Source organism: Tigriopus californicus, chromosome 6 (genome assembly GCF_007210705.1).
Source record: "Tigriopus californicus strain San Diego chromosome 6, Tcal_SD_v2.1, whole genome shotgun sequence".
In the NCBI taxonomy this organism is placed as follows: Eukaryota; Metazoa; Arthropoda; class Copepoda; order Harpacticoida; family Harpacticidae; genus Tigriopus; species Tigriopus californicus.
In genome coordinates this window covers 13,495,285-13,516,897 of record NC_081445.1, presented here as the reverse complement: position 1 = coordinate 13,516,897, position 21,613 = coordinate 13,495,285, and the positions used below count along the sequence as shown (strand labels likewise).

The 21,613-nt window shown below is 43.6% G+C and overlaps 1 protein-coding gene across 2 annotated transcripts; it reads left to right on the top strand.

The window, feature by feature from the left end:
- The first annotated feature begins 13,859 nt into the window (after positions 1-13,859).
- Positions 13,860-18,923, top strand: LOC131882025 (uncharacterized). Of its 2 annotated transcripts, XM_059229045.1 has the most exons (4): positions 13,860-14,452; positions 14,562-14,710; positions 15,089-15,449; positions 17,968-18,923. In XM_059229045.1, exons 2-4 carry the CDS (start codon positions 14,630-14,632, stop codon positions 18,684-18,686), a joined length of 1,161 nt encoding a protein of 386 aa, XP_059085028.1. In that variant the 5' UTR covers positions 13,860-14,452; positions 14,562-14,629; the 3' UTR covers positions 18,687-18,923. The 2 variants fall into 2 exon arrangements, with proteins under 2 accessions (XP_059085028.1, XP_059085026.1); XM_059229043.1 differs by having other exon boundaries at positions 13,860-14,710.
- Positions 18,924-21,613: the final 2,690 nt, after the last annotated feature.

Genomic DNA, 21,613 nt, shown 5'->3' with positions numbered 1-21,613 from the left:
CCCACTTCTTGGCACCACAACAATGGCAAAGTCCCAGCACTTAGCAATGGCAGGTGGTTCCTCCTTGGAGAGGTTCAAAAACTCTGACTTCTCTCCTCGAGCTCCAAATTGTGGCTTCTTTCCTCGATGAAGGGTTATGGGTGACTTCTGCTCTCCTCGAGCACGAAAATGTGACTTCTGCTCTCCTCGAGTACGAAAGTGTGACTTCTTTCCCGCTGTCCTGGGGTTCACAAAGTGGACTTCTTTGTTGCCCCTCTTCCTGGCATTCATTGCACTGATTGGGTTTTCCTTATCGCATTACTTGACATCTCTTGACACCTCTTTGTTGCATTGTTGGATGCAGCACTATTTCTTCCCAGTGTGTTGAGGGTGGGGTAGAAATCCAGTCTGACCGGCGATTTCTTGTCTATTGACCCCCTCTTGTTTGTCAAGCGATCCAAGTTGGCAATAACGATGTTTTTCCCGGAAATGCAAGTTGGAGACAGCGGTTTTCACCCCTCTGTTGAACGCTTGTCCAACCCTGTTTCGTGCAAACAATCTCTCCTTTGTCCAAATATTCGAATGTGCACGGAATACAAAGCACCGAAGGTCGAGATCTACCCCAGTCCGAGGTTAAGGCGGAGACGAGGACAAATCCAATTCAAAGTGCATCAGATTTTTGCTGCCCTGAAGTCCATTTTATGTATTTGATCTTAATGCAGTGGATCCCAATTCTTTGGAGACATCACAGATCGCTTGTTTGGAAGCCGAGCTCCAAAGCTTTGAAGAACGTGCCGAGGCTTACATGGAATCACACGTTGAAGTTCAATATGTGATGGAATCCGCCGATGATGCCATAGGCAAAGTTCCCAAAGTTGCCGAAGAACTTCAGAATGGCTTGCTAGTGATATAACGAGATATTCTTTTCTCGAAGCACCATTGTTTAGCATTAATAGATCGCCTTGAGGCCCAAACACACACATGTGTCCGAATATTGCCCACGCCATCACTTGCCAAGGATCAACACGTCACTTAAACCATTGACGTTGATCGTGGATGTCACCCTATTTGCTTTTCACGTGTGGCGGCAGAAATTTCAAGATTTCTACACTTCGAATTAGATGGACCAATATCCAGTGGAAGAGCAGCGAGCGCAACTTCGCGGATGCATGGACTTTGTGGTGTTATTCAAATCCTGTTCCAATATCTGGATATTGGGGAGGACGAGTTCGTCAAAGATGTTCCGTCCACAATCGCGTACATCATCTTAATATGATATGGATAAGTGATGTACAGGATGAATGATGTAAGTTATTATCTTGGGAAGATCACAAAGTTGTTGAATTGCTCATCGTGTAGTCCGTTTGTTGGTCAGATGTCGACCAAATGCCAGCCTAATGCTCGTAGTGACGTCGTGACCCATCATAACCAGCTCCTCCAGCCCTTGATCATAGATGTACAATGTCACTGGAACCGGTTGTATCAAAGAGCTTTGTGATTCAGTGTGAATCAATCTCTACATCGTTCCTATCACCAAGGAAAAGCTCCAGTACCCAAGGGGCTGGTCAGCCCAGCTACAACCATGGCTGAGGAATGTCGGCTACATGTTTAAGGCGAGGAGAAACAGGAAGTCCTCGGTCATCAAAAACGATTTTCTCTTGATCATTGTGAGAAGGGGGAAGAGGATTTGAACAAGCAATCTCATCCTCACGGATTGATGTTACCAAAATGTCGGCCCCCTGACGGCAAATGACGACCAATCCTTTCTGAATGTCCCGTTGGACGTAGTTCCGCCCAATGTTTTGTGTGCAACAGTTTTACAGAAGAAGCCTCCACCGTCCACCAAGGGCCCTGGGACAACCCGTTTAGCCTGCATGAGGAAGAGGCGGAAACCAACGTGTTACGGGAGAGTCTTCAACAAGAACAGTCACATTTTCGGGCTCAAGGAGAGCACAGTCACAAGTTTGTGCTCGAGGAAAAAAGAGCAACACATCATCCCTCAAGGAGGAAAGTCACATTTTTGGGCTTGAGGAGAGCAGAGTCACATTTTGGTTCTCGAAGAGAGAAGTCTGTTTTGAACCTCTCCAAGAAGTCACCTGGCAAGTCCAGGTCGTGGAGAGAGAGACACGGCAAAATGCCTATGAGGGAGACGATGATGGGACTGAATCTATTTCCCTTTGTTGTTATGCTGACACGATGTGACGTCACGATGAGATCTGATTTGGCGGGAGATTTGAATTGCTCTACATCTCCCCCCTTTTACTCCAGATTCGGCCAGTCCGTTGGAGGCGGGGTGGTAGGGGGAGGATGTGACGTGCTTGATCCCCGCATCCACGCAGAGTGCCGCAAACGGGCTGCGGAACTGTGGGCCGTTGTCCGTCTTGATGGTGGTTGGGAACCCCGTCAGGTAGAACCACTCCATAAGAGTGGCCCACACTGCTTCTGTGGATGTCGAAGACAATCTCTGTGTGAAGGGGAAGCCCGACCAACGGTCAACCATCACCACTGACCACGGACCTCTCCTTGGGGTCTTCAAACGCCCTCTTGCGGCAATTAATAACCCCAGGTTGCAACGGCTCCGAGAAAATTTGGCCCAGTACAAGTTCGCGGTCACGTGGACGCCCAGCAAGCGCCATTTGATTGCCAACGCCCTAAGCCGGTACCCCGTGTTTGGTCCCTTGCATGCCCTGGACAAGGAGCTCGCCCTCTGCGCGGCCATCTCCATCAATGACCCCACCCTCCGTGTCATTGCCTCCAATATTGACGAGGAGTACCGCTTGCTTGCCCGCGCACTCAAGGCTGGAGGGGGCCTCCCTCCTGATTTGTCCGGGTACGCCAGCCTCTTCTGTGAGCTCAGGGTGGAGGGTGACCTCATCCTTATGGGAGAACGTCTCTTTGGGCCGCGCCCAGCGTGCCCTACCATCATTGAGCTCCTCCATACATCCCACTCTGGGATCAATAAGACTTACAAGCTGGCGTCCCAGCTTTACGTATGGCCAACCCTTCAGAATGATGTCCGGAACAGGATAGCTTCCTGCCCGGAGTGCGTGGCAGCACTCCCCTCACAGGAGGCAGAACAAGTGGTCCCAGAAGGGGCCTCGTTCCCCATGGAAGCAGTAGCCGTGGACCTGTTTGACCTCAAGGGTTCCACATTCGTGGTGATGGTGATCGTGACAGGACGATGAGATCTGATTTGGCGGGAGGTTTGAATTACTCCACATCACCGTTGAACATTGAAAGTTGTTGAGATATCAAAAAGTACGTATATTCAAGATGGAGTCGGGAAGAGAAGTGGTAGAACGGGTATTGGAAAAAGGGAACTAGAAATACCAGTATTGGCGTAGAGGGAGGGAGTGAGTTAATAGATAAGAGAAAGGATAGATGGCGTTATATGAAGATTTTTTCTGAGAGGATGTTCCTTGGATTGATTTTGTCTGGTGATGTGTCTAGCCTATTCTGGTCGCGGATTTCTTGCGCCGTCAATCATCTCTTGTGGAACATGAAGAATAAACGTTTGGTGATTTTCCCCATACCTGCGCTGTGGTCTTGTCTGCTGTTCTTGTTTAGTCAACACGATTTACGCGGGCGTGCATCATGTTGTCTACTGTGGTAAACCTGAGCGTACTTGCGACTTTCTTGGGACGTTTTCCGTCCCTTTTGAAGCCTTCGTTTGTCGACAACTGTAGCGAGTCATAGCGTCCGTCATTTTATAGAGACTACTGGACCGCCCTGTTTTCTCTAGACCTCGGCGTCTCTCTAAGCTGAAGTATGATATCGGCCAGAGGCCGAATTCGAGGAACTTTTGGAAACTGGGAATTATTCAAGGCGTCGTGCATCAACCATGCCTTCAACCTCCTTCATATGGTCCCAAAAAGCAATGGTTCGTGGAGAGCTTGTGGGGGATTATAGGCTCCTGAATGACCGACGGTTCAAGACCGTTTGATCCATATACCGACATATACACGATTTTTCGTGCTCATTTTGGCTGGATTCATCCATTATCTTCTCCAAGATTGATTTAGTCAAGGCCTACATCAAATTTCAATGGGCTACAAGGATGCACACAAGACGGCAATCACTACGCCCCGTTTGGTCTTTTTGAATATTCGCCGGATGCCTTTTTGGGCCTTGAGGAATTCTGGCAGACTTTTCAACGCTCATTGACGAGGTCACCCGCGCTTAGTGGTGGTTTTCGCGTATGTTTGATGAATTCTTGTGCTTTCGTCCTCGGCTTCTGAGCATTCAGCATCATTTGAGGGATTCTCTTCAGTCGCCTGGAGTCTTACGGATTGGTGGTCAGTAAAGAGAAATGTCTTTTTGGGGCTAGTGACCTCTCTTTTTTGGAACACCAAGATCTCTGCCGTGGGCATGCGAACCTCTGGCCCGATCGGCGTTCGGGAATATCGTGGCATATCCGGTGCCCAAAGGATGTGCCTGCCTTGCAAAAGTTGCTGGTGCCTGAATCAATTATTACCACCGTATTTATTCCTCGTTGCTTCTCATCTTGTGCACCCGTTTTGAGATCTGCTTTAAACCCAAGGCTCCATTTTCAATGGACATCCAACATCGGAAAGCTTTCGAGGATCTCAAATCCACCCTGTCCTCTGGCGAGCCTTTGCTGCTTTCCCCGCGGTCTGATATTCCCCTGGCCTGTGACGTCCGATGCTTCAGATTTCTGGTTTAGGCGCAGTCCTGGAATAACAAATCATCAGCTGGTTGGGAACGCGATAGCCTTTTTCTCTCCCGCGTTTTGTCCGCGACAGAGGCTAGATACAGTGCAATTCGATCGTGAATTATATTGGGTGTGAAGAGTAGGCCGTTTTGCATTTTCGCCATTTCCCTAGAGGGATCGTCTTTTACGGTTTTACCGATCACCGTCCGTTGATTTCCCGGCCATTCATTCCAAGGCCTTACGTGGAGTGAACCGTCCAGGCTCGTCATTTTTCAATCATCGCGAGTATATCCACTGATTTACGTTCACATCGAAGGCAAGAATAATTGTGTGCGGATGCATTGTCTCGCATTAAATGCTCTTGCTGCATCTCCGATCGATTGGAATGCCTTTCGAGATTCTCAAGCTGAAGATCCCTACATTAAGGCATTGCCTGGTGCTATTAGCGACGGGGCTTAGTTGTGAGTGGAGAGACTTCAATGGTGTTCTCATTCTGTCTGATACTGCTTCTGGCTCTCCCTCGCTCCGGTGGTTCCTCGCTCAATGGGTATCTCGGATCATCTCAATTTTTCATGAGCTCAGTCATGGTGGTATTCAAACCACTATTCGAGCCATCCAAGTGGATTTTGTGTGTATAACATGAAAAAGGACGTTCGTGATTTTGTACAATCCTGTGAGGCATGCCAACGTTCCAAGGTTTGCGCGCCATAACAAGCATCCCATTCGCGACTTTGAAATCCGCCATCTGGCAGGTTTGGACATCTTCAATGTGGATATTGTAGGACCTTTGCCACAGTCTGATGGATACCGTTACCTTTTCACCATGATCGATCGTTGGACTCGTTGGCCGGAAGTGGTCCCGATGCGCGCGATGACGAGTGAGGATTGCGCTCGAGCCCTCCTTCAGGGATGGATTTCGCGTTTTGGAGTTCCCGAGGTCATCAACAACGGATCGTGGTAGACAATTTGAGTCCAATCTCTGGCGGGAGTTGGGGTCGGTTTCTTGGTTTCCGTTCCCCAGGACGACCTCTACTACCACCTCAGGCGAACGGGCTCGTGGAGCGCCTACATCGCTCGTTAAAGGCGTAACTAATGACCAAGCTCGTGCGGACTCAGGATTGGATAAAGGAGCTTCCATTGTTTTTTGTTGGGTCTGCGATCTGCCTACAAACCTGACCTGGGTTACTCGGCTGCTCAGGCTACATTCGGCGACTCTTTGCGGATTCCTGGGCGATTTTTCAGCACTGGTCCGGTTCCTCCTTGTTCTGGTGCATTTATCCGCGATATCCGGTCTCGCATCGGGGAATTTCCCTTTGTCAATCCCAAACGCCATGGCTCATCGTCTCCGTATTCATCGTCCGCCCTCGAGAAAGCAGATTTCGTTTTCATGTTCCGATGCAGTTTCCCCTCCGCTTACTCCTCCATACACCGGTCCTCATAAGGTTATTGAACGATCCGATGATTATTTTGTTCTGGATTTGAATGGCAAATTTGATACCGTGTCTACTGATCGTTTGAAACCTGCTTTTCGCTCTCAGGATAATTGTTTCTGGATTTTGCGAACCTTCGGTCTCTAAACGAGGTTGCCTTTTTGTACCCTCCTAATCTCTAATTTGTCAAGGCATCTTTATTATTGTGGTTTTGAAAATGTAATAAACTCCAGGGGGGTGTGGTGTGGCGATCAGCGGATCCCAGCTGATGGTCATGCTAGGGATTCTGTTCTCAGCACTCGTCGTGTTCACTCGCCATAAATTTGACAGGACGACCAAACTTGTGCCTCATCTTTAGGGGGGAGGTGATATTGTGGTCTGCACAGCGTTGAAGGACGGCCTTGGTTTTTTGAATAAGATCCTCTTTGGATTCTCCACAGATAAGGATGTCATCGACAAATTTTCGGACACCAACCAGGCCGGAGAGGGCTCGATCTCCTCTTGCACAGAATCGTCTCCAGACGCGTTTAATCCCATTGGGCGCTCGACAATAACGGAAGCGCCCCAAAAGGGGTGAGGAATGTTTGTGAGGTGCCGTGAATCCTTATCGAGTTCGACCTGCCAATAGCCTTTGACGGCGTCAAAAACCACAAACCATTTGGATGAGGGAGGAATGGATGTGATGATGTCTTTGGCCGTTGAAAATGGATAAATAGGCCTCTCTCATATTTATTGAGGCCTGTGAAATCCACAACAAGTCTTACGGAGGCCATTGGGCTTGGGAACAAACAAGGCTTGGGCTGACCCAAAGAGAGGGCTCGGGAGCCTCTTCCCATGACACCAGAGGAAAGTCATTGACCTTAGTTTTCTTCCTTTTTCATCTCTTGGTAAGCAAAGGGGATGTTGCGAGCCACGTTTACATGAGTAGGAGGCGTGATAGGAATGTCGTCTCGGAGAATGGATGACCATGGGTCGCCTTTCATGGGCTTAAGCTCTTGGAACAATCAAAAACTGATTGGAATTGATCCATAAGCATATTGGATGGCACCTTCGATTTCTTTCCCACAGGGCTCCAAAGTGGTCGATCAAAATTTGGAGGGACGAAACGTCAGATGGGTCGAGATTATCAAAATGAGCATCCTCAGGAAGTAACGGAAAGGTGTTGGGCATCATGCCAAGCTCGATCATCCCATGCCAAGAGAGTAGAAATTGGTTATGGAGATCTGGGGTCACGTAAGTAGTCCAGGACGCCTTGTACTTTCCCAGACGACTAATGATCAGATCAACAGCACCGTAACATCGCATTTTCGAATTGTTTGCAGCTCGAATGGAACGTGATCTCGAGGTGTCAATCACGATGCCATAAGTCCGGGCAAGATCAGCTGAATCAATGACTCTGTTGCACCCGTGTCTGGCAAGATGTCCATTGTAAAAGGTGTGCCACTGGGAGGAAGAACATGGACAACGGTGGTCGGGGGTGGGACGAGCCTTGAACATTTGACGGGGATGATGGGAGGAAGTGACGGGATTCGTGTTCTGGGATAGACGATCCCCGGGATTTAGATCTTCCACGCCAGATTTTTACCGCCTTGACAAACAGACGCAAAGTGACCTGGTTTTTGGCACTTGCTGCATGTCTTGTTTAGGGCTGGACAATGCTCTCGGGAGTTTCCTCCACGGTGAGTGGTATTTCCACATCCTATGCATTTGCCTTGGGGAATATTAGAGATGGATCGATCACCCTCTTGGAAGGTTTGGATTTAAATTGAGATTTTGATCGTTTGTAGGAGGATGTGGCTGCAATCATGATTGGGGTTAGATCATTTGAAATTGATCTTTCCGCGGTCGTTGCAGACCTCCATGCCATTGCAGTTCGGTGAAGAAGATCACGAGAGGGGTCGGATTGACGAAGGAATTCTTCACGAAGTCGGCGGTCGGAAATCCCAGTGACCAATCGGAGAATATAGAGGTCGTCCTCTTCGATCGTGTCCAATTCAGCTTCCTGGCCCTCCAATTGTAAACGAAGATACCAGTCACTGAATTTTTCTCCAGCGCTGCTGATCACATCGAAAGAAATTGTATCAGCGTGTTAGAAGCGGTATGTGCTGGACGAAAATTTCCCGTAACTCTGCAATACATCCCTGGCTCCCCAGGATCGGAGTGTCATCCTTGGTTTTGGTGGAGAGCTCTGCTGGAGTTTGAGGTCGAGGCAGGAATGGAGATAGCCTCGCTGTTCCCCAAGAGGGAAAGTGTCCATGTGGTAGGACGAGTAGAACAAGGTGAAACCTGTGTTCCATGAACGGAACTCTGCCAAAGTGCACGAAGAAGAAAGTTTCTCCGGTTTTAGGGCAAGGTTGATCTTGGAGATGTTTTGGTGGTTGGAGCTTGACGAATCTGGTCGACTTGGCCGTGCCTGAGCACGAACAGAGGTGAAGTTTTGAGAATGCGTTCCTGGAGCTTGGAAACATCCTTGGAGAATTTCGTGACATGGGAATCCTCTTTGGTGAATGACTCACCATCCAAATGTCCGCTTGACGATGCCAGTACTTCTTCCAGAGTGTTCAGGGAGTCCTCGACTTTGGCAAAGAGGCCATTAATCCTCTCTACCATGGAGATATCCCAATCAGATGTGTCCAACGAATCCACATCGGAAAGGAAGGAGTCGCAAGCGTTGAAATGCCGTGAGAAGACGCTCCTCCTTGAGATCAGTGATTGTTTAGCCGAGTCCATGATATAACGTACAATGAGTCGTGAGTGGTGGAATAATTGAACCACGGGTAAGATTCGTGAAGGATGTGCGGAGCGTCAGGACGGTTGGGGCACAAACGAATCCGGGGAAGGACGTGTTCCAAAAGAATCGAAGAGATTGAGATGGAAGTGGGGCGAAAGTCCTTAAAACTGCTGCGCCATGTTGAGATATCAAAAAGTACGTATATTCAAGATGGAGTCGGGAAGAGAAGTGGTAGAACGGGTATTGGAAAAAGGGAACTAGAAATACCAGTATTGGCGTAGAGGGAGGGAGTGAGTTAATAGATAAGAGAAAGGATAGATGGCGTTATATGAAGACTTATCAAAAGTGAAAACAACTCCCATCTTGAAGCTCTTGCGGGCAGTTGAATCGAGAACATTTTGATGGAGTACTGGAGGTTGAGTCTATCCATTTTGAATAAGGACAGTGAAAGTCAACGATTGGAGTCGGGACCCAGAAAGCCGTGCAGAGTCAAGAGGACCTGGGGAAGTGCATAGCATACTTCAGTGAGCCAGTATAGACGAGTTGAAAATTCTCTGGAGCTGAGTACAGGTGCAACTTTTGAGTTATACTCCGTCAATTCAATCCTGGACCTTCAATCCGATTGATTCGACGTCATCACCGTGGATCCCTGTTGGACGCAAGAATCACCCTCATCCAAAAGTAGGATCAAACCATTTTCTGTCAATGTATGTTTTCCCTCTTCCATGGCCAAGCAATTACCCCCTCATTCATTACCCGAGCCAGACAGCTAATTGGTAGAGTGTCATTCCATGTATATAATAGAATAAAGTAGATTGAACCATACAGTCTGCCTTGAAGATTAGCCTAGATTCCCCAGACGACCAAGATCGTGCTGGCATCGTAGGGAGTAGAGGTAGCAAGTGATTTTCATTCAACTGTAGCTAAAGTTCATCACTCTTGTGGTAGAAATCAGTAGTTAGACTCTAGAGTAAAGGTCGACTTTGATAGACGCATTTAGACTAGGATAGTGACCACATTTTGCAGGATAGTTAGCCCTGAAGATTGGCCCAGGTATGCCAGACAATCGAGATTGATCTGGGACCAATGGGGAGTAGAGGTAGCTAGCGATTTGTATCCTTAGTCAATTGATGATTGTTTGAGGCCCTGATAAAGGAAGCTCGAAATATTGCTCGTATGCCCTGATTAGGGTTATAACCGGAGGCCTTAAGAAAGGTCTAAGAAATTTAAGCCCTTGTACTAGGTGCTCTCCATCTTTGAGAGCTATCAAGGTATTTTTACATAGTGCTTGGGTCAAGAGTTCCATGTTTCCGTTCACCACGGGAATTCAATAAGTCAGGACCTTTCACCCCTGGCTGGTGGACGGAACAAAATACCGGGTGTCAAGGATAAGATTAGACAAATTTGTCACTTTCACATAAAAGCATCATAAATTTCTTAAAAGGTAATTTTGAGAGCTAAAATTCTAACATGTTATAGATTAGACTACGTAAAATTTACGTTTTTTTATTTTATTTAAAGCTAAGTTTTCGAAATACGATCCTTTTGAAGCAATGACTTTAGCCAATCTGGTCCAAAAACAGTGACAAAACGTGCGGATTTTGGCTGGAGAGAATTTTCAATGGTTGATCAATTCGGCGGCCAAGAACTTTAGTTAAAGGGGGTCTTTCTTTGCAAGTTTCTGTCTCAACATAGGACCACACAGCATAGTCCAGAGTTTTAAGATCTGGAGAATTTGGGGGGCCATAGTTTAGGCCTCCAAAACAGGATTACCTCATTATCCCAGTAGGAGATTGTCCTTTTGGCTGAATGAGCAGGAGCAAAGTCTTGTTGCTATACAAAGGGCCGGTTTTATGCTACTTATCTCATCCAGGGTATCACTGTAGACTTGAAAACCTCAATTTAGGCATCTGCATTAAGTCAAATCCCTCTGGCAACCAGATTAGAGATCCAAACCAATGCATCACATTGGTTTGCTTGGAACTACCTTGATGCATCTTTTTATTCCAGCTACCACTCTTGGATATCTAACTTCTGGTGTTCTTGCATTCCTAGGAGGGGGATTACAGTCACCTTGCCAATCAAGACAGTTTTTGACATCGTAAATTGTCCGGCGGTCACTTTAAGGTTCCAACTTACTTCTTTAGAAGTGTATCCCGCACACAGCAAAGCTACAATGGATTATCTTTTTGCTTTCATAGATTTCAGCTTTGACTTTTTTGTATTTTTGTTTACAAAAATGAAAAGAGCGGACAATGACAAAAAAATGATATAAAAGTCACGCAACCTTGAAAGATTTCAAGGATTTTAGAAAGAAAAAACTGTGTGTCTAATTTTATCCTCGACACCCGGTATATGTTAAACAAGCTCCAGACCCATATTACAAAATCCGTAAATATGGTGAGGAGACGCCACGAAATCCACACCCTGAAACAAAAGCAAGGAGAATCATTTTCTGATTTGTTTGTTCACCTGAAGTTGGCGCAAAGTTTGGCGGAATAAAAGAAATCGCACTAAGAATTACTTGTCTCTCGACTATTTGTTTCTATTTCCAGCACAGCCTGCAAAGTGATCTCCTATGCACGGACTATACTACGTTACGTTAGCACAAGTGAAAAATATGCAAGTCCTTTGAGGCCGGGAGTTCCAATTCGGCCGCACTTCAACACTCTCCCGTGGTAGTTGAACAAATTTGGACTTAAAAGCATACGCAGCAGTCCAAGCGGCGAGATCCCTGTCAACGCCGACAGCCTCCGTTGATATTGTCACAGAATCGGGATTTTATTTTGAAGCCGAAGTTTTACTGATGCAGAAGCTACGGGTTATATAGTTTCTTTACGGTTATTGCGTGATCAGGGCGTTGAGTTTCATGCTCTGGCGAATGTCAAGATACAAGCTGCAAACGGTTCACTACTTGTCATGTTCTCATTGGGAGCGTATTGAGATGACTATTTTATTATTTGACTAGATCTGGTTTATATACACATTGACTAGAATGATAGGTGCGAGCATGAGCATGCAATCACACCACTACTGAGATGTGACGGTGGTGTAAATATGACAATTCAATTGTAACATCATAGAGCAGCAGTGTTGGCTAAGGTCAGTCCTGACACAGACATTGTTCTGATTAGTTGGAAAGCCTTGACTGAGTTGGACATGCTTTCGACGCATTTCCTTATTCTTAAAAAAATCACAGGATGTAAAAAAGAATTTCGAACCATTTCGGTGCGCAAAAGTGATGTCGAAATTCTTGTTGCAATCATCCATGATCCATCGCCATTCCAAGTTGATGAGATTTGCAAAGCTCTTTTGGAGGAGTTGTGTGATGTCGTTGACCCCTCCATTAGGTTCAAGGCAATGGAGGGACCGCCGATAAAGATCAATCTGAAAAATAAGGATGGTGTTCAACCATTCATGTGCACTTCCGTTCACTCCATTCCTCATGGTTATCAGGATATGGCAAAAGCTGAGTTGGATTATATGGAATCAATGGGCATTGCCGAAGATTCGGCAGATGAACCATCTCCGTGGGTAGCACCATTTGTAGTTCTTGGCAAGCCCGGTGGCGGCGACAGGCTGGTTTCAGATTAGCAGAAGTCGAAAACCTTTCGAAAATTACTTTTTTTCCCCCGGTCTTCCCATTGTTCATTACTCTAATCATCTTGTTTACTGTGCATAACATAGATTTTGAATGAATTCAAGACCCATTGGGAAAAGATACCATAACTTGTTAGTTCATCCGATTAAAAATCGAAATCAAAATATTTGTCAAACTATTTTGATTGGGTGGTCTCACGAGTAGACGGCTCGGAGAAGAATTTCTTGTCAAATACCAAATAGTTCCGAAATGGTTAGGCAGACTTTCTGATTAAATGCTTTTTGTGTAAACCCATCTTTACTTCCTTCATTTTTTTAGTTTCACCTTTGACGAACCAATCACGAGTTGCGGACCTTCAAAGTCGTGGCAGCTTTATATGGCCCACCCTGTACTCATTAAACGACCCGTTGTTAAGTTTCATCTCTCATTTAGACTTATTTTAAACACCATTCCCAGCCAGCCCTATGTTCAAGAACTACATGGGACAGCAAATTCAAATTCAATAACGGACACATGTTTTTTGATATCAGATCTGATTGACTTCTTTGGAGTGGAACGCATCTCTTACTATTTACAAAGAATTGTGTTCCTTGTTACAGTTGAAGATCAGTTAAAAAGGACCAAGATCGATGAATTGGTAATGCTCGCTCAAATTTCTTTAGGAACTAAGAAATGAAGGGTGAAAGGTGACGAATCAATCTCTTTCGAGCTTACAACTTTTTCTTCTGGATTGTTGCTTCTTTAAATTTTACTCATCATAAAGAAATGAAAAACATGGGCCGCTATGTCTAGCAGTATGTAATAGCAGACTTGTTTTTATCCCTTGAAGAAACGACTAATTTCAGAGCTAAATGTCGTTCAAAACCATGTCATTGCTTTCATTTAGTGTTCAATAAATGTTAAAAATTAAAGGTTCATCTTGACTGACTTTTGAATTGGATCTGTCATGATTGAGTGAGAGTTAATGAAAAGAGAACATCTTCTTCTTAAACCCTGAACATTGGTTTTATTTCCAAAGAGATGGAGAGACGAGAAATGCTTGGGTTGGCGTTAATATTTCTAGGCATTGGTAGTTGGGTCGACCCCATTCCTTGCCAAATAATCAACGCCTGTTGCCCAAACAATTTGCGCTTTAATACCATATCTGTATTTGTTGACAAAACCGTATGGGGATGTATGCAAATGGAGTAATATGGCCACCCCATGTATGAACAACTTTAAAAGAAATATAAATAACAACAGACTTTTGTATTGGACAATATTTGGCAAAGGCGCCTTTATGCAACTCTTTGGTCTTTGAAGCACACGTGAAATTTGTTCCTAACTTGACAAATGATTTTAGGCCTGACTGTAATTAAATCTACATTATTCAGAAGTGAAAATTGAGCCTCTTTCGCTTAAATTCATTGCTTTTGCGAAATTGATGGCAGTAGGGCGCAATCCATATCAACATAAACATGTCTCAAACTCACTTAAATGTATAAAGCCAGAACATATTTGATCAAGTTCATAAAGATGTTGAGCTACGCGATTGCACCATTGTTTCAAATGTCCCACTTCAACTTCCGGGCTCAAGTTTTATTTCGATTGACCATACCAACACAGACCTGCAGCTCTCTAAATTTGCTGATTTTATCCACCAAACCACTTGGTGCCTGGTGGCCATAATTTATGTGGGGACAAATGGCAATTTTCCGATTGGAAATATTCAAACCCTTATTGAACGGAATGTTCATTCAAATGCCTTCTTCATTGGAAATGCATCAAAGCTGAACTTTGGAACGTGGAACAGGCCTGCTATAGTCATGGATAAACATTCCATAGCGAATTCGGGTTACGTGAGTCTTTTAGTCTTCATGTTAGTACTCTCATCAAACGAATGGCAAAATCTGCAATTCAATTCGTACTCCAAATGAGTTTTGAATGCAATTTATATTAAGCATGTTTACAATCTCTTTTTATTGAAGCACGTCCACAATTTTTGTGGTCGATTGGAGTTGAGTTATTGGCTTTTTAATGAAAACCATTGGACCACAGAGGTAGGATTCACTCTCCCCTTTGGTTTCCGAGGAGAGGCGTGTGCGCATCTCTTATTCAATCAAACCTTCAAAGTGGCGCAATATGGGTTACTACCCAATGTATTTCCAGACAAGAGCGATAGTTCCGTGACAGGCACCGATGTCGAGGCACTGAAACTTTTAGCCGAGAAATACAAAATGCATTTGGAATTTCATTTTGGAAAAGCGGACACAGCAGCTACCACAGCTGATCCCAATGCAACTCATCCTCTGGCCAAGGTAAAAGTGAAATTGAATGAACTTTTGATCTGTCAGAAATTCTTGTTTGTCCCCTGTGGTGGATGTACTTAAATTGCATTCTTAAACAATTACCAAAAGATGGGGCACTAACGAATGTAAACAAGGGCAAATATGGCGAATAAATGATTTGGTGCCATATCGAAACTTTGGCCACTGCATGCTAGCTATCATTTGAATTATAGTCGACTAGAGGCTGGCTATTTCATGGAGTTTGGAAGACTTACAGTTTCAGATAGTGGGGCAACTATAATTGATACAATACAGTAGATTGCAATTGGCTTGTTATTGTGTTACAAATATTATATTACTCTAATTTAAAAAGAAGATGCACTTTTTTTTATTAATCTTTGATTTCAGGAGTACCAAGGAAAATTTCAAGGTGTCGTTCCCGGTTTGCAATTTTATAACAATAGTGTGTTTTTTGATCTTTCGTACTATCTTCTGTTCTCACAATTGCGATATGTAACCCGAGTACCTCAAAAAACGGTAGCTTTTGGAAATGTGGCTCGTGGATTCGACCAGTTGGGCTGGTTAGCGGTTTTCATCACTTTGGGCTGCTTTGCCCTTACATTTGAGCTCATTTTTTATTTATACAAGTTCAAGATCAAAGACAAGTCGTTATACAACAACCCCGGGAACCCTGTCGATTTTTTCCTGCTAACTTTCACCACATTTGTGGAACCTGATAAGATCAATTGGTTTCCAACTTGGTCTGTAGGTAAGTAAAGTTACATGGAATATCCTTCCTCCTAGCCAGTACGAGTTCCAAACACATTTTAGCACGGTTACCCAACTGATTGAGCATTTAGAGCAGTTCATTGGGGGACTGGAAAGGCACCAGCCAATTGATGTTGTCGATCTTAATTTTGCCAAGGCCTTCAATAAAGTAGATCATGGCCTTTTGACATTGGGATCAAAGGCAAGGTTCTCAATTGGATACGAAGCTTCATTTAGGAAAGTGTTAAGATCGAGGGATCGCTTAGTGACATATATGATGTCAAGTCAGGTGTTCCCCAGAGCTCCATCCTATGGATGGAGCCTTGGGTAATGAATGGCCAAGATTCCACTAGCCTTGCAAAGGACCTAGGAATAATCTACTCTTGACTTACTGAGAGTAGTATGGCCCTGAACGGAATGAAATTCCGCTCAATGACTTTCGGGTCAAACAACTCCTTTGAATACCCGACTCGTAGATAATGGAGATGAAGATATTGAGCAGGTCTCATCTATGAAAGATTTAGGTGCAGTCCTCCAAAATGATGGAAAGTTCGATGAGGATATCCAGTTGAAAGTTGGTAAAGCTTTTCAAATATGTGGTTGGATACATCACATGTTTAAATCCGAAGATAGTATCACGAAGCTAACTCTGCACAAGTCGATTGTTCAGCAACATCTTGAATATGCCTCTCCCATTTGGGCTCCAATAAGTTCGGCAGGTTTGCAAAAGCTCGAGCAGGTCCAAAGATGTTTTACTAGGAACATTGAGGATATGAGAGAGCTCTCGTATTGGGAGAGGTTAGAAAGGTTGGGATTCTACAGTATTCAGAGAAGGTACGAAAGGTATCTGATACTGTACGTCTTCAAAAGCATCCATGAGCTTTGTCCCAACTCAGGATTTAGGGTCAATTGTAATGACCGTAGAGGCTTAATGTGCGTTTTGAGAGCACCTTCAAGCCCTCCAGAATCCAGCCTAGTTAAAACAATGAAGTCCAACTCTCTTCTTTCTCGATTGTTCATTTTGCTGCCCTCAAATATTCGTAGGGAGGTATTGATCCAGTAGCAGGATTTGGTTCTGATTTGGACAAACTCTTGACTAAAATTCACGATCAACCTTACATTCAAGAGCTAACCAGATCCACCAACACTAATTCGTTGGTCGATCAAATAATGAATAAAAATGACAACCAACGAAAATGGATAAGCTTTTCGTCTTGAACTGCTGGGAATTCTATCCCCAGTGGCCGTAAGTTAGTCGCAAATCAAGAAAAAAAATCCCTAGATAATATTGTGAAAAGAACCAGATAATTAATTTTCACTTGAAAATAATTTCTCAAACCCAAAGATATAAGCCTGTGTAAAAGCATAAAAAGCACATAAAAACCAACATGATGCTGATTATGCAAAAGTTTGAAGCAATTACCCTGAGTGTCAATATTTTGCTTTATTTCAAAATCTTTGAAATCAAAAGCCATTGAAGTTATATCCTAACTTCAACCCCCAAATCAATCAATACCTTAAACCATCCAGGTTTCTAGATCAAATTTGGTTTCTCTGGGTGCTTCATTTTAGCTTTTTATCAGGGTGAAGAGACCTGGGCTAAATTGCAAATGTTTTTATATTTGCTCTTTTGTGTTTAAAGTATTGAGGCTCTATTTGGATTTTTAGGAACAACTTGAGCTGTAGCAAAAATGACAAGCAAGAAAAGTGTGAGAATTACAGAACAATTACTATATTGCAACAACCCAAGAAAATTGGACAAGGCAGTATGAAGTATCTAAAGGAGGTGCAAAAGATATCTTTTGCACTACATCTTCAAAGTAACCATGAGCTTTTTCCTTAATCAGAATTCAGAATCAATTGTAGTGAATGTCAAAGTCTACATTTTTGAGCCCTCCAATGCAAAATGTGGCAATTTATCAAAATGCAATATCAATTGAGCAGTTTTTTCCAAGGATAAATGACTAGGAAGCGTAATTTAACCCCTTATCAAAGAGTTACCAAGCCGCATAAGTTAAAGTGCCATCCCAAAAACCGGTCATGACATTACCTTCTTTTCCTGCTTTAGTGTCCTTAAAGTGTTTCGAATCTTAGTGAAGATTTGGGACACATTTATCATTTATATGAGTTTCTGCCTCTTCCCTAAGCTCAAAATGTCTAACCATGGTTACTAAATATTCCAAAGGACACTAATAGTTCTGATTTGAAAGAAGCAGAAAATTTGGTCCTAGTCCATATGGAACGGACATAATTTTGATTCAAAGACGGAATACTTTACTTTTGTTCAACCGTGGAGCCCTATTGATCTTGTTCATGTTGGTACGCTTTCTTTTTGGCTTTAGTTTCGCACAAGAATCTTTTGCCGTTCATCTTATTTCTCTCAGATCATTAGCTAAATGTTTTGGTATGCTACCGCCCTTTCTGCCCTATACTTCAGAAATTGTAATGATTCTCTTCCTTGTTGTCAATCGATGTTCCCAAATGTTCACATCTGTGTTTAAATGCATTCTTATCCTTAGGAAAACTGATGACCCTGCTTTGGTCAGTCTTTGCCCTCCTCGTGGTGAGCTTCTACACCTCCAATCTTCGAACGAACTTGATTGCACCCAACTTAGAGCCAGAGATCAACAGTCACGAGGACGTCCTTAAATATGACATGACTGTTCATGCCGATCACCTTCTGTCATTCCTTCTACAACTCACAGTTTCGCCCGCTTTTGACGAGATTCTTCGTCGAATGAAAGACCAAGACAAATGGTATCATCCAATTGAGTCACAGTTGCTTGAAGCCCATGTCAAGAAGGCTGTCTTAGAGGATGGGGAAGTGTATTTGGCCACCGCGGAAAACATTCTCTACTCGTACCTGTTGCAGGACACCTTGGGATTTCCCCATCTTAGGATATCGGACGACAGCTTGGTCAACTTTTACATGTGTCTTCGGCTGACCAAGTTCTCTCCTTACACTCCGGACATCAATAAGCTGTTCATTATCAATCACGAATTTGGTTTACATAAAAGGTTCTTGAATATGCCTATCCCTACTAAAGGTCTGCCTTCAACTGGGTCCACCGCCCAATATGAATCATCGGACAACTTGAGGATGACCCTAGAAATGTTATGGACCTCAGTTTTTCTCTTGATATCTGGGTCCGTCATTGGTGGTATAATTTTCATCATTGAGATTATGATGGCCAGGTCATGGAGAAAGGTGGATCGCTTCTCGCAACGAATTTCATAAATGTTCTGTTCGATGTTGCAACATAATTTCAGTGAATCGGTTCAAGCTCTCCAAATCTATAATGGTACTAATGTTAACAATAAATTACAATTTTTGGCTTATTTGGTCCACTTTCGTTTTTAAAATCTAGTAAGAGAAAATACAGTCATATTTTGAACCTCGTTGAAATTAGACGCGTTGTACTTTGCTCTTGTATTTCCATTTGTGAAGACTTTAAGCCTTTGTAGCTTTTTGGGTGAATTGGGGAATAAGCCAAAAAATTGAAGAAGTTCATTCTTGGTCTAGATATCAAATAGGATCAAAATGTACTGACAAATCCTCGACCAACATGAGATTGGCTTTTCCTCTTGGTTCTGCCCATTAGACTTCAAGGCCAGTTCATTCCATAATATTTGACATCAACAAAGAGGAGTTGGGGGAACATGAGCACTGTCATATTGTCTCTCTCTAACTTCTACCTTAATTTGATTGCTCTTAGGGAGCCACGTTTTCCCGATCGAATGTGTCGAGTTTTACGATGCGTAGAGGTTCTCAGTGTGTCCAGTATCTCGGTGCGTCGAGTTCTCCGATATGTCGACTTATCCTTTATCGAGTTTTCCGTTGTGTATAGTTACTCTGGAACCGTTCTGAGAGTATATTAGTAAGGATTTTAAACTTGACAGAAATGTTGCAAAATGGACCTCTCTTGTTGTCTTCACTTGATTGAGGGAACTGTAATACTTCGCTCGCCTATCATTGCCATTTACCTCTTTTGGGCCGAGGCAACTCTTATATGTTAAAGCTATCGTATTCTAATCTCTACTAAATCATCAGACTATGCTATTCTCCATCGACGCCAATAATATTGTAAATATGTATTTTCTATTGTAACTAGATTTCACTAAAGACACCCAAGTCAGAGACGCGGAAGGTTGAGTTAACGTCATTCAATGGGAGATACCCACGGAGGTTGTTGTTCCTAGTGGTGGGTTTCGCACCGGAAAATCAGCTATTTATCTTGAAAAACCTCTGTTAAAGCTCCCAATTCAAACGCAATGGGGTACAGAAATGAAGACCAAGATCAGGAACGAATTTGACAGCAGCCCTAGTTTCGAGACCAAGAAAGGGAGGGTCATATTTTGTCACTGGGCTGCTCTGTGCACGAATATCCAAATGTCCAAAAAGTCAGGGCATCAAATATTGCAATGATATTGAGGGGAAATCTCATCACCTGTAGTTAATCATCCAAATGCCCCAAAAGCTTGAACATCCAATCAAATCACAAACTTTTTCACCTTTTTACACTTACTTTTGCTTATTTACGTAACTGAATAACAACTATTTGGTGAGGCTTGCTGGGGTACCGTATTGGTAAAGCATCCGCTTTCCAATTGGCGAATCCTGATTCGATTCCAGGCATGCCAAGTTCAAGCTTCTTTGCGGTATTTAAATTAGAGCATGAGTTGCTCCTTTAACACTTTAAATGGGCGAACTTGCGGTCATTCCCGAGGGTTAGGTAATAATTAATGTTGGCTGTGACGACGAAGCGGCAATATCCCTCTATTGGGACACCCAAAAAAATCAGATGGTAGGCAAAGCTACTTTTCTGACCCCATTTATAACCCTTTCCTGACATTTAGCATTCTTCTCTTGTTCTTAAACCATATGAGGTCTCTTGATTTGTCGATTCATAGTAATTCATAGAAGCCTCAAATAGGCGTGTATAGCACCTGCTTTACATTCATAGGAGGTTGACTTTTGAGGAGATATTGAGACATTTCTCTTTTAAACCGTTCTGAGAACGAATCCTCGTCACACAACTTCCGCTTAGTCGCAAGGTGTTTTATGTTGGGACTGACAAGAGTGATGTCAATGTAGCGGGTTCCCATCCGTTCCTGAAAGGTCAGGGTTGTCCCTTCATTGACAAGATTCAGATGAGCAATGATAATTATTTCTTCAAACGCGTCCCCGCTTGAATTTGTCTTTCTAGAGCCCCATCGGATTGAATGGGCATTTGTACCAACAATAACGCTCTTGTTCGCGTTATTGGAGTATGTTATCAATTGTAGTAACTTTGGACTAATTGCTTCCCTGAGAATGTCGCAAAAGACAAAATGGCATACCATTCTTTTCAATTTTCAAAGACATTGATTGACATATGTTAGGTGAAAAAGGAAGAAGCTGCGCAATGAGGACGACAAGACTTCCCGGCATATATGTATTAGCTGAGTGCCCAAGGTAGGTAACTAGACGTTGGATAAGTTTCCAACATCTTACCAGGGTGGTAACAAACGAAATTACGAAAATCTTGCGTTTGAAATTACCACTACAAAACTGGATTCATGTGAAAAATTCAACTTTCACGACTCTAATGATTTAGTGTTTGCCTTGGTATGTTGTTTGGTTCTGAAGAAATTTGTATGCAAAGTTAAGTAGTCTGAGCCACCCCTTCAAAATTTGTGAACATTGACATTACCCAGGACAAAGCAAAGCCTCACATCTCCCAGAAAACCAGGGGTTTCTTGGCCAAAAGGAAGATCAAGGTGTTGCTCCATGCACCTTTACAGCCGAGATTTGGCATCCTGCAACTTTTGACTTTTTTCACAGCTAAGCTTCAAGCTTGTTGGACACAGACATACCATCAATTTTGAGCTTAATGTTACTGTGAAGGGGATGCTTTGAAAGCTCTGCCAAGGAGGCCTCCAACACGTTTTTGACTACTGGATGAAGAGGATGCATAATGGGATTGTTGTGCACGAGGATTATGTCGAAATATGTTGCAAATGGTTTTTTTACATCTCTTTTAGTTTTAGAGAAAATTGAGCAGTCCTAACTTGTTTGGTACCACCCTTGTACTTTCCCACAAATGTCCGAATGGTCATTTATGCAACTTCGCAGATTCCCAAAGATATCCATGATATGAGAGTTGCTTGATTTGGAATAAGAAA

Bases quoted from the DNA above. Each gene is read 5' to 3' on its own strand.
- LOC131882025 (XM_059229045.1), top strand. From the start codon at position 14,630: ATGCATTTGGAATTTCATTTTGGAAAAGCGGACACAGCAGCTACCACA. The intron at 14,711-15,088 runs GTAAAAGTGAAA...CTTTGATTTCAG, and splicing joins CAACTCATCCTCTGGCCAAG to GAGTACCAAGGAAAATTTCA. The intron at 15,450-17,967 runs GTAAGTAAAGTT...TCTTATCCTTAG, and splicing joins GTTTCCAACTTGGTCTGTAG to GAAAACTGATGACCCTGCTT.